We start from the raw sequence: 13738 nt of genomic DNA, 5'->3' as shown, positions 1-13738 counted from the left end.
GAACAGAGAATAAAAGGAGCAGATTTCTGGGCGTGGTAGGATAGATTCAAGGCATAATGTACAGACAGGGGTATGGTAGGGTGCGGGTACAGTGGAGGTAAACCTAGGTGTTGAGTGATAAGAGAGGTTGCATCTCTGTAGGCACTAGTTATGCTAGGTGAGGTCACCGCATGTGTGGGAGTTGGGACAAAAGAGCTCTCTGAGCCATGTTGAGTAGGACTAGGGGCTCTGCAGTAAAATAAAACAAGGATAACTACCCTAAACAACAGTATACAAGGCATATTGACATTAGAGAGACATAAAGCGAGGCATAAAGCAATCACAGGTGTTGATTGGGAGAGCTAGCTAAGACAACAACGGGTAAGACAACAGTTAATCAGCTAAGACAACAACAACAGGTAAAATGGTGATGAATGGGCAGAGAGGGTCAGTTAAATACACACAGGGCCTGAATTCGAGGCTGGGGCCGACAGATAAACAAAACAAACAAAATGGAGTACCGTGATTAATGAACAGTCCAGCAGGCATCAGCTATGTAGCCAAGTGATCATAGGGTCCAGTGAACGGGAATATACGAAACAGGGAAGCCGGTAAGTAGTCGTTACTATGCTAGCCGGGAGATGCGCCTGGCTCGAGGCTAACTGGTGCTAACTTCGGGACAAGGGCGTCACCGACGTCCTGCAAAGGCCGGTTGAGGGCACATCGGACGGAATTACGTCGGCAGACCAGTCGTGATGGATCGGTGGAGCTCCGTGTTGACAAAGGGTACAGGCCAAGTGGCAAAATAGCTATTGTAGCTGGAGTAATTTTGTTTGCTAGCCGGGAGATGCACCTGGCTCAAGGCTAACTGGTGCTAGCTTCGGGACAAGGGAATTAGCCACTATAGCCACTCCGGTGCAAAGGTCCAGAGCTTACGGCAGGAATCCGGTGATGTAGTGGCTTCTAGTCGTCTTAGTGAAGAGTCTGGGAGGCATCAGCTGTGTAGCTGAGTGATCATAGGGTCCACTGAGCAGGCCGGGAGATGGGCCTGGCTCAACGCTAGCTTCGAGGCTGGGCCACTCGGTAGCAGCTAGCTAGCTGTGATTATCCAGTGTAATGGTCGGCTTGTCACCAAAAACACTCACAAACTTTTACAGATGCACAATCGAGAGCATCCTGTCGGGCTGTATCAAACGCCTGGTATGGCAGCTGCTCTGCCCATAACCGAAAAAGGCTCTCCAGAGGGTAGTGAGGTCTGCACCACGCATCACCATCACCAGAAACTATAGGAGCATAACATCAGAATTTACGAAGGCAAGCAGCAGCGGGAGGAGTAGGCTAAGGAAGAGGTTTTTTTCTGATGGTTAGGCTCTTGTATCTGAGGGGTGTCATCAATAGCCCATAATGACATAATGACAAAGTTAAAACAGGTAAAAAACAGAAATACCTTATTTACTTAAGTATTCAGACCCTTTGCTATGAGACTCAAAATTGCTTTCAGGTGCATCTTGTTTCCATTAATCATCCTTGAGATGTATCTACAACTTGTTCGGAGTCCACCTGTGGTAAATTCAATTGATTGGATATGATTTGGAAAGGCACACACCTGTCTATATAAGGTCCCACAGTTGACAGTGCACGTCAGAGCAAAAACCAAGCCATGAGGTCGAAGGAATTGTCTGTAGAGCTCCGAGACAGGATTGTGTCGAGGCACAGATCTGGGGATGGGTACCAAAAATAATTCTGCAGTATTGAAGGTCCCCAAGAACACAGTGGCCTCCATCATTCATAAATGGAATACTCTTCCTAGAGCTGGTCACCCGGCCAAACTGAGCGATTGGGGGAGAAGGGCCTTGGTCAGGGAAATGACCAAAAACCTGATGGTCACTCTGACAGAGCTCCAGAGTTCCTCTGTGGAGATGGGAGAACCTTCCAGAAGGACAACCATCTCTGCAGCACTCCACCAATCAGACCTTTATGGTAGAGTGGCCAGACAGAAGCCACTCCTCAGTATAAAGCATATGACAGCCCTCTTGGAGTTTGACAAAAGGCACCTTAAGACTCTAAGACCATGAGAAACAAGATTCTCTGACTTGATGAAACCAAGATTGAACTCATTGGCCTGACTGCCAAGAGTCACATCTGGAGGAAACCTGGCACCATCCCTACGGTGAAGCATGGTGGTGGCAGCATCATGCTGTGGGGATGTTTTTCAGCAGCAGGGACTGAGAGACTAGTCCGGAAAGTATTATGTGAAATTATTTTTTTGTGATATTTAAATATTGTGTGAAATTATTCTGAATTGATATGAAAGTACATCAATTTATGCTTCTAGAAATGTATCTTAATTGAGAATCAATTCACATTTAGATGGATTATTTGACTATTTTACCTGAACAGAGCCAGTCTACCTCTGAAAATAACATACAGTCCTTGGACCTTGAGGAGTAACGGGGGCAGCAATCAGCAGTAGAAACAATAACAAAGCGTCCTCCCTGCCCGTTTCAGTAAAAAGCTGAGGGATGGGGCTGGAGAAATGTAACCATCCATGATATCAACATTCTAGTTTTAACCATGTTTTGAGGATATACAGTGTTTGTTTATATTTACTGACAAACATTGGAGTAAAAAAAAGCTTATATTTTGGGTTCTGATGGGGTACAACAGTTGAACTAAGCTCATGAGGCATTTATAAGGGATTTCTTCAAGAAACAGATGGGTACATATCATTAATGTATAAGTCCCTAAATGGATGTAACAACTGCTGATTGCCCCTTTAAGAGAACATCTTGGGCTAATCTAATAGGAGATATTGAGGACTACAGTATTTCAGGCATTGTCATTGGATGCATTTGATCAATTGTTAACGTTTTGTTGATGGTCCACTCTTGATGTTCTACACGTTACAGTGTAGCTTCAGCCATTCCTACAGAACAACATTAAAGTGTAGAACCCTTTTACTGCATATTGGTTCAACGACTGCAGAGACGGTACTTACTGGTGTTAAACAGATCTCCAACCTCCTCTTCTTCCTCCAATGTAACAGTCATTTCCCCCTCCTCCTCTTTCACTCCATAAACTGCATCCTCCTCTTTCTCTTCCTCCTCTTCTTTTACTGTAACATCCTCCTCCTCTTTCACTCTGAACGTGTCTTCCTCTTCTTTCACTGAAACGTCTTTCTCTTCTTCTTTCACGGTAACAGCCTCATCCTCTACTTCTTGTTTTACTGTAGGAGGAGAGTAGCTTCGTGAACTCATGGTCAGTATGTTAGCTAGCTGGCATTAGCGACTAGCCTAGTTCTAAGCTAACTTAGCAAACCAGCTAGCTGACAAAGAACGTAAATGTATAATTAAACGGACCAACAAGTACATACGACAGAAGTGTGTTTAATACACAGCGACTAATATACACCAAACCAGTGTAAAGAGCGTGAATGTTGTAGCTATGTTTGCTAGAAAGCTACCGAGGTGTCTGACTAGCTGTTGTTGTTGAAGGAGCGTCCCGTCCACTAGATTATACGTCACACTGGCAGCATCGCCTGAACCTAAAAGACGCACATCGCCATCTGCTGACTGGACTGGGCAATGCAGTTGAGGAACCAAACGTTTATTTTTCATTTATTTCAGAAAAGTTGATTATTATATTAAGTCGTTCAAAGAGAAGCATGTGTTAATTGATTCGTTTTTAATGAGTGAGAATTTAAAACAAACTTTACACCCACTACATATTTGCATTGAACCATACTTCTGACATGGATCATTTTTACCCCAGAGGCATATCTTTTATCATAGCCAAAATGTATTTTATTCAATTCTTCCAAATTTTTATGACTTTGTCAATCAACTTGTTCTTAATAAATCTAAATCATGGTTTAGTGTTTCTGTATCAATATGGACTTTTAACAAATTCCAATCCTTTGGAGTCATTTTGACCCCAGCCAAAAGCATCTTTGATAAATAGGACGTTTATTTCAAATCAAAATCACATTTTATTGGTCACATACACGTGTTTAGCAGATGTTATTGTGGGTGTAGTGAAATGCTTGTGTTTCTATCTCAGACGGTGCAGTAATATCTAACAAGTAATATCTAAGAATTTCACAACATAGACCCAATACACACAAATCTAAGTATTTGAATCTAGGTTTCTCTGTAGATATGATCCATCCCACCAGAGGGTGGAGGGGCTCCTGTATCAGTGGTTTTGACCAGATAGACACCTGCAGACACACAGTATAGTGCCTCCCATGTACTCTCCTATGATTGGACTCTTCTATACCACGTATCACATGACTGTGTACAAAACTGCATTCATTAAGTATTCAGACCCCTTCACTTTTTAAACATTTAGTTACATTACAGCCTTATTCTAAAGTTGAATAATTTTATAATTGAATAATCAATACCCCATAATGACATCACAATAACCCATAATGAGAAAACAAAATCATTTTTTAAAAACATTTTTCCAAATGTATTTACATAAGTATTCAGACCCTTTGCTATGAGACTTTGCTATGAGACTCGAAATTGAGCTCAGATGCATCCTGATTCAATTGATCTTCCTTGAAATGTTTCTACAACTTGATTGGAGTCCACTTGTGGTAAATTCAATTGATTAGACATGATTAGGAAAGGCACACAACTGTCTATATAAGATCCCACAGTTTACAGTGCATGTCAGAACAAAAACCGAGCCATGAGGTCAAAGGAATTGTCCATATTGCTCTGAGACAGGATTGTGTCGAGGCACAGATCTGGGAAAGGGTACCAAAAAATGTCTTCAGCATTGAAGGTCCCCAAGAACACAGTGGCCTCCATCATTCTTATATGGAAGAAGTTTGGAACCACCAAGATTCTTCCTAGAGCTGGCTGCCTGGCCAAACTGAGCAATCTGGGGAGAAGGGCCTTGGTCAAGGAGGTGACCAAGAACCCGATGTTCACTCCAGAGTTCCTCTGTGGAGATGGGAGAACCTTCCAGAAGGACAACCATCTCTGCAGCACTCCAGCAAACAGGCCTTAATGTAGCAATGATTAAATTGTCAAAATGTATTTCAATGGACAATTCAGTGACCTGTTCTGTGAAAGGTGTTGGCTAGAGATGACATGCAGGAGCTTGCAGGGATTTGTAGTCTTGCATGTCGTCTACTTTGATGCTAATTAGCTTTTTCGAATCCGAGAGAAAAGAGACAGAAATATATTGATACAAGTATTTGTAATGGATCCCCATTAGTTCCTGCCAAGGCAGCAGCTACTCTTCCTGGGGTTTATAATGGATCTTCATTAGTTCCTGCCAAGTAAGGTCGGGGAGCATGCCAGCCTGCCTGAACCGCCCCTGAACTAACAGGTATAAATGATGGGTTATGAACTAACAGGTATAAATGATGGGTTATGAATTAACAGGTATAAATGATGGGTTATGAATTAACAGGTATAAATGATGGGTTATGAACTAACAGGTATAAATGATGGGTTATGAATTAACAGGTATAAATGATGGGTTATGAACTAACAGGTATAAATGATGGGTTATGAACTAACAGGTATAAATGATGGGTTATGAACTAACAGGTATAAATGATGGGTTATGAACTAACAGGTATAAATGATGGGTTATGAACTAACAGGTATAAATGATGGGTTATGAACTAACAGGTATAAATGATGGGATATGAATTAACAGGTATAAATGATGGGTTATGAACTAACAGGTATAAATGATGGGTTATGAATTAACAGGTATAAATGATGGGTTATGAATTAACAGGTATAAATGATGGGTTATGAACTAACAGGTATAAATGATGGGTTATGAACTAACAGGTATAAATGATGGGTTATGAACTAACAGGTATAAATGATGGGTTATGAATTAACAGGTATAAATGATGGGTTATGAATTAACAGGTATAAATGATGGGTTATGAATTAACAGGCATAAATGATGGGTTATGAATTAACAGGCATAAATGATGGGTTATGAATTAACAGGCATAAATGATGGGTTATGAATTAACAGGTATAAATGATGGGTTATGAATTAACAGGTATAAATGATGGGTTATGAACTAACAGGTATAAATGATGGGTTATGAACTAACAGGTATAAATGATGGGTTATGAACTAACAGGTATAAATGATGGGTTATGAACTAACAGGTATAAATGATGGGTTATGAACTAACAGGTATAAATGATGGGATATGAACTAACAGGTATAAATGATGGGTTATGAATTAACAGGTATAAATTATGGGTTATGAATTAACAGGTATAAATGATGGGTTATAAATGATGGGTTATGAATTAACAGGTATAAATGATGGGTTATGAACTAACAGGTATAAATGATGGGTTATGAATTAACACATCCCCTGCGAGCCCAGACATTTCAATACATTCAGGATTTCTTACGGTCCATGTGCAATGTATATGGTTATCTCTGTCTCTCTCTCCATCTCTTCTTTAACAAGCAGCCATGTTGTTGTCATTCCACTAGGGACCTGTTTTCAGCTTTTTAAGTCTCCAGTCAATAACCGGTGTACTGGAACGATCCCTCTACACCCTTTACACATGTACTGCACTGGGATTATCCCTCTACACCCTTTACACATGTACTGCACTGGAAATATCCTTCTACACATGTACTGTACAGGAATTATCACATTGGCTGGCAGAAACATTTATTGGGCCATCAAAGCTGTCTCAGTGAGAGACTAGTTGATTATGGACTAACAGTCTAACAGTTTGAAGGACACAACTCATGTTATTCTGGTTAAACAGAGAGAGACCAGTTGATTAAGGAGTGGGGATTTTTTGACAATTAGGAAATAATATGTCATGTTTTACTAGTACCTCAGCCAGCATTGTGAATGGTTAGGAAATAATATGTCATGTTTTACTCGTAGCTCAGCCAGCATTGTGAATGGTTAGGAAATAATATGTCATGTTTTACGAGTACCTCAGCCAGCATTGTGAATGGTGTCTGAGGCGGTGACATACTAGACCATGGCAGTAAATCTAATACTTAGGTGTTTTTAGGCATGAAAGGTCTGTGTTGTTTCTGTGGTTATAAGTTACATCTCTGGCCATGCTGGCAGGGTCTGAATCAAACCCAATGTCCAGTAGGATTGATCTGTTTGATCCATTTGTTTGTTTCAGTTTCCAGTAGTTGAATCCTTTAACATATTGTTGATTTCAAATTGTTTCATCTTCAACAAATGAACTGGGTTGGTTGAAAAGTGATACTTAAACTTACATACCAGCACTATTTTGACATAGTGGAAGATATACTGAATTTATACTGTTTTTCATACTAAGATGGACCAAGATACGTGTTGCTTTTGCACATATTTCTTCATTAGTTTTGCAAAAGTCTGTTGATTGTCAGTCATTGGGTTCATTAGTTTTATATGTTCAAATCAAGCTTTATTTATACAGCATATTTCAGACATGGATGAAACACAATGGCTTCACAGGGAAAAGAAAACAAAAAAACAATGAAAATAAACAGCAATATTTACCACAAACATAAGAGGATAAAAAAAATGAAGAATAACAACTGAAAGACTAATGAGCATTCTAAGGAAAATTAATTGATTACAATATTAACAATGGATGTTATATTCAACCATAACGAGATGGACAAGCCAGCACAGGTGTAACACATTGACTAACTGAGGTGACACCAATCAGTGCGTCCTACGTGCTAACGAGCTAGACGTGCTAACGAGCTAGACGGGCTAACGAGCTAGATGTGCTAACGGGCTAGACGTGCTAACGAGCTAGATGTGCTAACGAGCTAGACGTGGTAACGAGCTAAAGTCCAACCTCAAAACATAAATGGAAAAACCAAAGCCTGTAACACCTTCCCCCTTAAGACAACAAATATATCCTATATTTTTGATGGACAAGTTTGCTCACCACCAACAGAAAACAACTTACATTTCATATTAAAATCAACAAAAATGCTTCCCTTCTACAATATAAACATGGTGTCCACTGGATGTCAACAATTAAAAACACGTATTTCTAAGTAATAATATACAATCGTATTATTTTTTTCTCCTTTTTCTTTCTATAGAATCCTAAAACTCACTAGCTTCTAGAACACTCGTCTTCCTAAAACTCACTAGCTTCTAGAACACTCGTCTTCCTAAATCCCACTAGCTTCTAGAACACTCGTCTTCCTAAATCCCACTAGCTTCTAGAACTCTCGTCCCCTTGGAACGAGCCCAAACAAAACTCATCTCCAATACGGAAAAACGTGCAGTCAAAATAAATTGTGATCCATGGCAACGGACTGGCTAAACACAAAACACTAAACTTTTTAACTGCCCACCCTTGAGACAATCAGCAACCAAGTTGTCCTCACCACAGACATGTCTGATTTCAAGAGGAAACTCCTGCAATATCCGTAGTAACTTTCCACCTCATTGCAGAGCTTCTCTCTCTTTTCAGTGTTCACTAGATAGGCATGTTGTTGGATCGGGGCCCAGTCCCCAATGTCATGTTCTAGTACATTTGGGTTGGCACATCTGAGAATGAACCCTGATATTCTAAAAGCAGGGCAACAGTGATGCATTTACATTTAAGGGTCGCTGAACAAAGGAACACAACACTTATTTGTCATCACTCATCGATATCATGTTGAAATCAATTGTGCGAGAGGAGGGAGATGAGGTTGCACGTCCTGTTAAAACTAACAGCTCAAAAACCACATGGAATATGGGAATAATGTGTACATCACTGGTTAGAGTACAATTTGTAGAAAACAGCTAGCTACATTTTGAAGTGTTGCATTGTGATTCCAGTGGGTCACCAACGTGGTAAGTGTAACAGAACTCTTTTTTTGTTAGTCACTTTTTGTTAAATCACATAAATAGTAACTCTTCCATTTCAGAGCCTGGATTTTTCCCCCTGAGGCTAAAATCAATTGAACAACAAACGTTTAGGGTTCTACATTCTGACGTTATTAAAATACTCCTACTACAATGTTAAAACATTCTACATTGTGACATTATTTCACTGATATCATGAAACAACTCCTTCATGTAGTTTCTGATGTTTGATCAGAGATCTTTTATCAGAGTATCTCTTCCCACACTGATCACAGCTATAAGGTTTCTGTCCTGTGTGTGTTCTCTGGTGTTTAGTTAGACAGCTAGATGTAGTAAAACTCTTCCCACACTGATCACAGCTATAAGGTTTCTCTCCTGTGTGTGCCCTCTGGTGTGCCGTCAGACAGCCAAACGTACTAAAACTCTTTACACATTGATCACAGACATAAGGTTTATCTCCTGTGTGTGTCCGCTGGTGTACTATCAGGCTGTTTAGCTGAGTAAAACTCTTCCCACATTGATTACAGCTATATGGTTTCTCTCCTGTGTGTGTTCTCTTGTGTATAGTTAGATAGCTAGATGTCGTAAAACTTTTCCCACATTGATTACAGCCATAAGGTTTCTCTCCTGTGTGTGTCCGCTGGTGTACTATCAGGCTGTTTAGCTGAGTAAAACCCTTCCCACATTGATCACAGCCAAAAGGTTTCTCTCCAGTGTGTATCCTCTGGTGTGATTTCAGAGTTTGTAGCCGAATAAAACTCTTCCCACATTGATCACAGCCATAAGGTTTCTCCCCAGTGTGAATTCTTTGATGTATTTTAAGGCCTAGTGAAGAGTTGAATATTTTCCCACAGTCAGAGCAGCAGTGAGATTTCTCTCCTGTGTGAACTCGCTGGTGTTTCTTGAGGAGTTCTGATCTGGAGAGACTCTTCTCTGCCTCGTCAGCATCATGATGTTGTTGAGGATCCCCAGGATCCCTATAGTCCCGTCTCTCTCCTGTGAGAACAAAGTCAGGCAGATGGTTAAAGGTCCACAACAGCAGAAATCCACTGTTTATTTGAGGTAAAAGGTGATGCCCAGAGCGTACCCATGAAGTTGTACAACAATTGACGTCTGTTAAAATATTTGACAATTAAGACAGTCAACTTAGCAACAATCATATTTTGTCTTGTTTTCACATTAGTAGAAACTAGAAAAGTTTTTAAAGTTGTTGAAACCCTAAGCAGTGTGCCAGATGACTTTTGGTCTCCAATATTGGCCCCTTTCTGTGTTTGCTAAAATTGCGACACGAGGTCAATGCGCACACAAAAATGATTGCAGAAACACTTCCCTGCTAATGAGGAAATCACTAGTTATGGATGTAGTATATCTGGTAATGAGGAAACCACTAGTTATGGATGTAGTATATCTGGTAATGAGGAAACCACTAGTTATGGATGTAGTATATCTGCTAATGAGGAAACCACTAGTTATGGATGTAGTATATCTGGTAATGAGGAAACCACTAGTTATGGATATAGTGTATCTGGTAATGAGGAAACCACTAGTTATGGATGTAGTATATCTGCCTGGAGCAAAAAATAGTGAGCAAAGATTTTAGTTTTCACAATGTATTCTGAATATTACAGCACAAGATCAGGAGTGCTACTCAAGGAAACTCACATTAAGCTCTGTGTCTATTCACTAATTCACCACCGTGGGGGAAAACTCAGGGGAGTTCTCATAGGCTGACAGCAAATATAGCCTCCATTTACAGGTTGCTTATGAGTGCATTTCACATTAAATATGGATTATAATTGTAAGACTCGCTTGAATCACCTACTTAATATGTTTGTGTTATTGTCGCATATCAACTGATTTATACTTAAAAAACACTTCAACCAGTAAAATGCTCTTTGGCTAGCTTTAACATCAGCCTGACAATGAGGGTTTGTACACTAAGTGTTTAACAAATTGGCCCATAACTTCACCTAACAATAACATAGACCAACTGTAAGACCCATAACTTCACCTAACAACATAGACCTACTGTAGGACCCATAACTTCACCTAACAACAACATAGACCTACTTCACCTAAGACTATATATAATTTTATATTTCAGGTGAAACATGGAAACTAACATGTCTTTGTCATGACATTTCATAACCTGATCACCAGATAATTTTGTGAATAATCCCACTAGGCTACTCTGTAATGTGTTGTCATTCTAAATGTCCTGAATAAAGGAAAATAGCTCTGTGTGTTGTACAATAGCCTATCCATCAAGGAACAGTTCTCTACACATTATGAGCTAAGTATCTCTGTGCACAAACAGAGTAATGAGACCCTACTGTAAATCAGCCAGACAGTAACACATTATAAACATCGATTTGTTTGGGATGTTGGATCCAACGTGGAGCACGGCATAACTGTCTTTACCAGAGTAATGAATGAAGAAGCACTTTGGTTGTTGTTGCATGTCGTGATGTTTGTCATGTGACTGTCATTCAGAAAATGATTTCCTGGATCAGCTGATGATAGTTGAACATGTGACTGTAACTAAACAGCTACAGTATTAAGTATTATGTGTAATTATTGAAGAACGACGTTAATGACAGTATCTATTTGGGTGTTGTAAATAAAGTTAAGGTGACTCTCGGTTAGAACCATTGGATTTAGCAAACTCTGAAATTATTTAGTATTTCTGTGCCCATAAAAACTGTTTTGCCAGCGTAACATAAGGAGACACTAAATGTTACGTAGGTAGAGAGCATTTCAGAGATCTGAATACAAAAAACTGTCCTAACAGGACAATAACCCAAACCACAAGGCCAAATCTACACTGGAGGAGCTTACCAAGATGACATTGAATGTTCCTGAGTGGCCTAGTTACAGTTTGGACTTAAATCATCTTGAAAGTCAATGGCAAGACTTGAAAATGGCTTTCTAGCAATGATCAACAACCAACTTGACAGAACAGGAAGGATTTTAAAAAGAATAATGAATATTCACATGAAGATCAGCCTCCTATTGGATGACATCACGACTTCCCATCAAGCCAACTCCTTGGAGGCCTTACTATGACATCACTCACTCCTTCTAGTTTGCAGTTGTCTAAAAAATCACTATTTTGCCCAAAACATTTATTTGTTTCCCATTAGTGTGTTTATACTTTACTGTATTTATATCACTTTTCAACAGGAAAGGACGTCATGAACAATTCATACAGTACAACAACATATTCAAGTGTAGAATGCCCTTTTTAAAATCACACATTAGTTCAACAACTGCAGAGATTGTGTCCCTCTTTTATCAGATATTACTCACTGTATTTACTGGTGTTAACCAGATCAATGTCCCTGTTTTATTAGATAGTACTCACTGTATTTACTGGTGTTAAATCAGATCAATGTCCCTGTTTTATTAGATAGTACTCACTGTATTTACTGGTGTTAATCAGATCAATGTCCCTGTTTTATTAGATAGTACTCACTGTATTTACTGGTGTTAATCAGATCAATGTCCCTGTTTTATTAGATAGTACTCACTGTATTTACTGGTGTTAACCAGATCAATGTCCCTGTTTTATTAGATAGTACTCACTGTATTTACTGGTGTTAACCAGATCAATGCCCCTGTTTTATTAGATAGTACTCACTGTATTTACTGGTGTTAATTAGATCAATGCCCCTGTTTTATTAGATAGTACTCACTGTATTTACTGGTGTTAATCAGATCAATGTCCCTGTTTTATAAGATGGTACTCACTGTATTTACTGGTGTTAATCAGATCAATGTCCCTGTTTTATTAGATAGTACTCACTGTATTTACTGGTGTTAAATCAGATCAATGTCCCTGTTTTATTAGATAGTACTCACTGTATTTACTGGTGTTAATCAGATCAATGTCCCTGTTTTATTAGATAGTACTCACTGTATTTACTGGTGTTAATCAGATCAATGTCCCTGTTTTATTAGATAGTACTCACTGTATTTACTGGTGTTAACCAGATCAATGTCCCTGTTTTATTAGATAGTACTCACTGTATTTACTAATGTTAATCAGATCTCCAGTCTTCTCTTCTTCGTCCTCCTCTAATGTGACAGTAATCTCCCCCTCTTCATCCTTCATTCCAAAAACGTCTTCATTTTCTTTCACTTCCTCCTCTTCTTTTACTGTAACATCCTCCTCCTCTTTCACTCTGAACGCGTCTTCCTCTTCTTTCTCTGTAACGTCTTTCTCTTCTTCTTTCACGGTAACAGCCTCACCCTCTACTTCTTGTTTTACTGTGACATCCTCCTCTTCCTTCTCCTCTTTCACGACAATGTTCAGCCCCAGAGCTTCTTTCTCCGTCCAGCAGACCTCCTCTTTAGCAGGAGGAGAGTAGCTTAGTGAGCGCATGGTCGGGGATGTTAGCTAGCTAGGCTAGTGCTAACTTAACCAGCCAGATAGTTGACTTACAACGTAAATATTAAATTAAATGGGGTAGCTAGTTGTTTACACATAAGTATGTCTAAATCACAGTTACAATTAAACCAGGAAAGTGTCTAAAGAACTTGAATGTTCCGACTTTGTCAGCTAGCGAGCTACCGAGGTGGCTGCAGTTGTTGAAGAAGCGTTCCGTCCACTAGATTATACGTCACACTAGAAACATCGCCTGAAAGACACATATCGCCATCTGCTGTCTGGAGGGAGGAAACGCAGTTGAGGAGGGAAAACTATTTTTATTCTTCATTGAATTATAATATTATAAAGCAGTTTAGGGAAACGTTTTTTTCTCTCCATTAAATATTAATATTATATCAACACGTACAAAAAGCAACAAGTGCTGTTTGATTAATTCCGTTTTTTATGAGAATTTAAAACAAACTCTACATCTACTCCACTGTATTTACTGGTGTTAATCAGATCAATGTCCCTGTTTTATGAGATGGTAC

The 13738-nt window shown here is 39.4% G+C and overlaps 1 protein-coding gene across 1 annotated transcript; it reads right to left on the bottom strand.

The window, feature by feature from the left end:
* Positions 1 to 7384: 7384 nt before the first annotated feature.
* Positions 7385 to 13394, bottom strand: LOC145877305 (uncharacterized). The gene is made up of 2 exons (XM_082972616.1): positions 12845 to 13394; positions 7385 to 9814 (listed from the first exon to the last, which is right to left on the bottom strand). The coding sequence occupies exons 1-2, from the start codon at positions 13200 to 13202 to the stop codon at positions 9012 to 9014; spliced, it is 1161 nt and encodes a 386-aa protein (XP_082828742.1). The 5' UTR covers positions 13203 to 13394; the 3' UTR covers positions 7385 to 9011.
* Between the last annotated feature and the right edge of the window lie 344 nt (positions 13395 to 13738).

The sequence above is a fragment of the Salmo salar genome, unplaced genomic scaffold (genome assembly GCF_965601325.2).
Source record: "Salmo salar unplaced genomic scaffold, fSalSal1 ptg000838l, whole genome shotgun sequence".
NCBI classification, from domain to species: Eukaryota; Metazoa; Chordata; class Actinopteri; order Salmoniformes; family Salmonidae; genus Salmo; species Salmo salar.
This window is presented reverse-complemented; position numbering and strand designations above follow the sequence as displayed.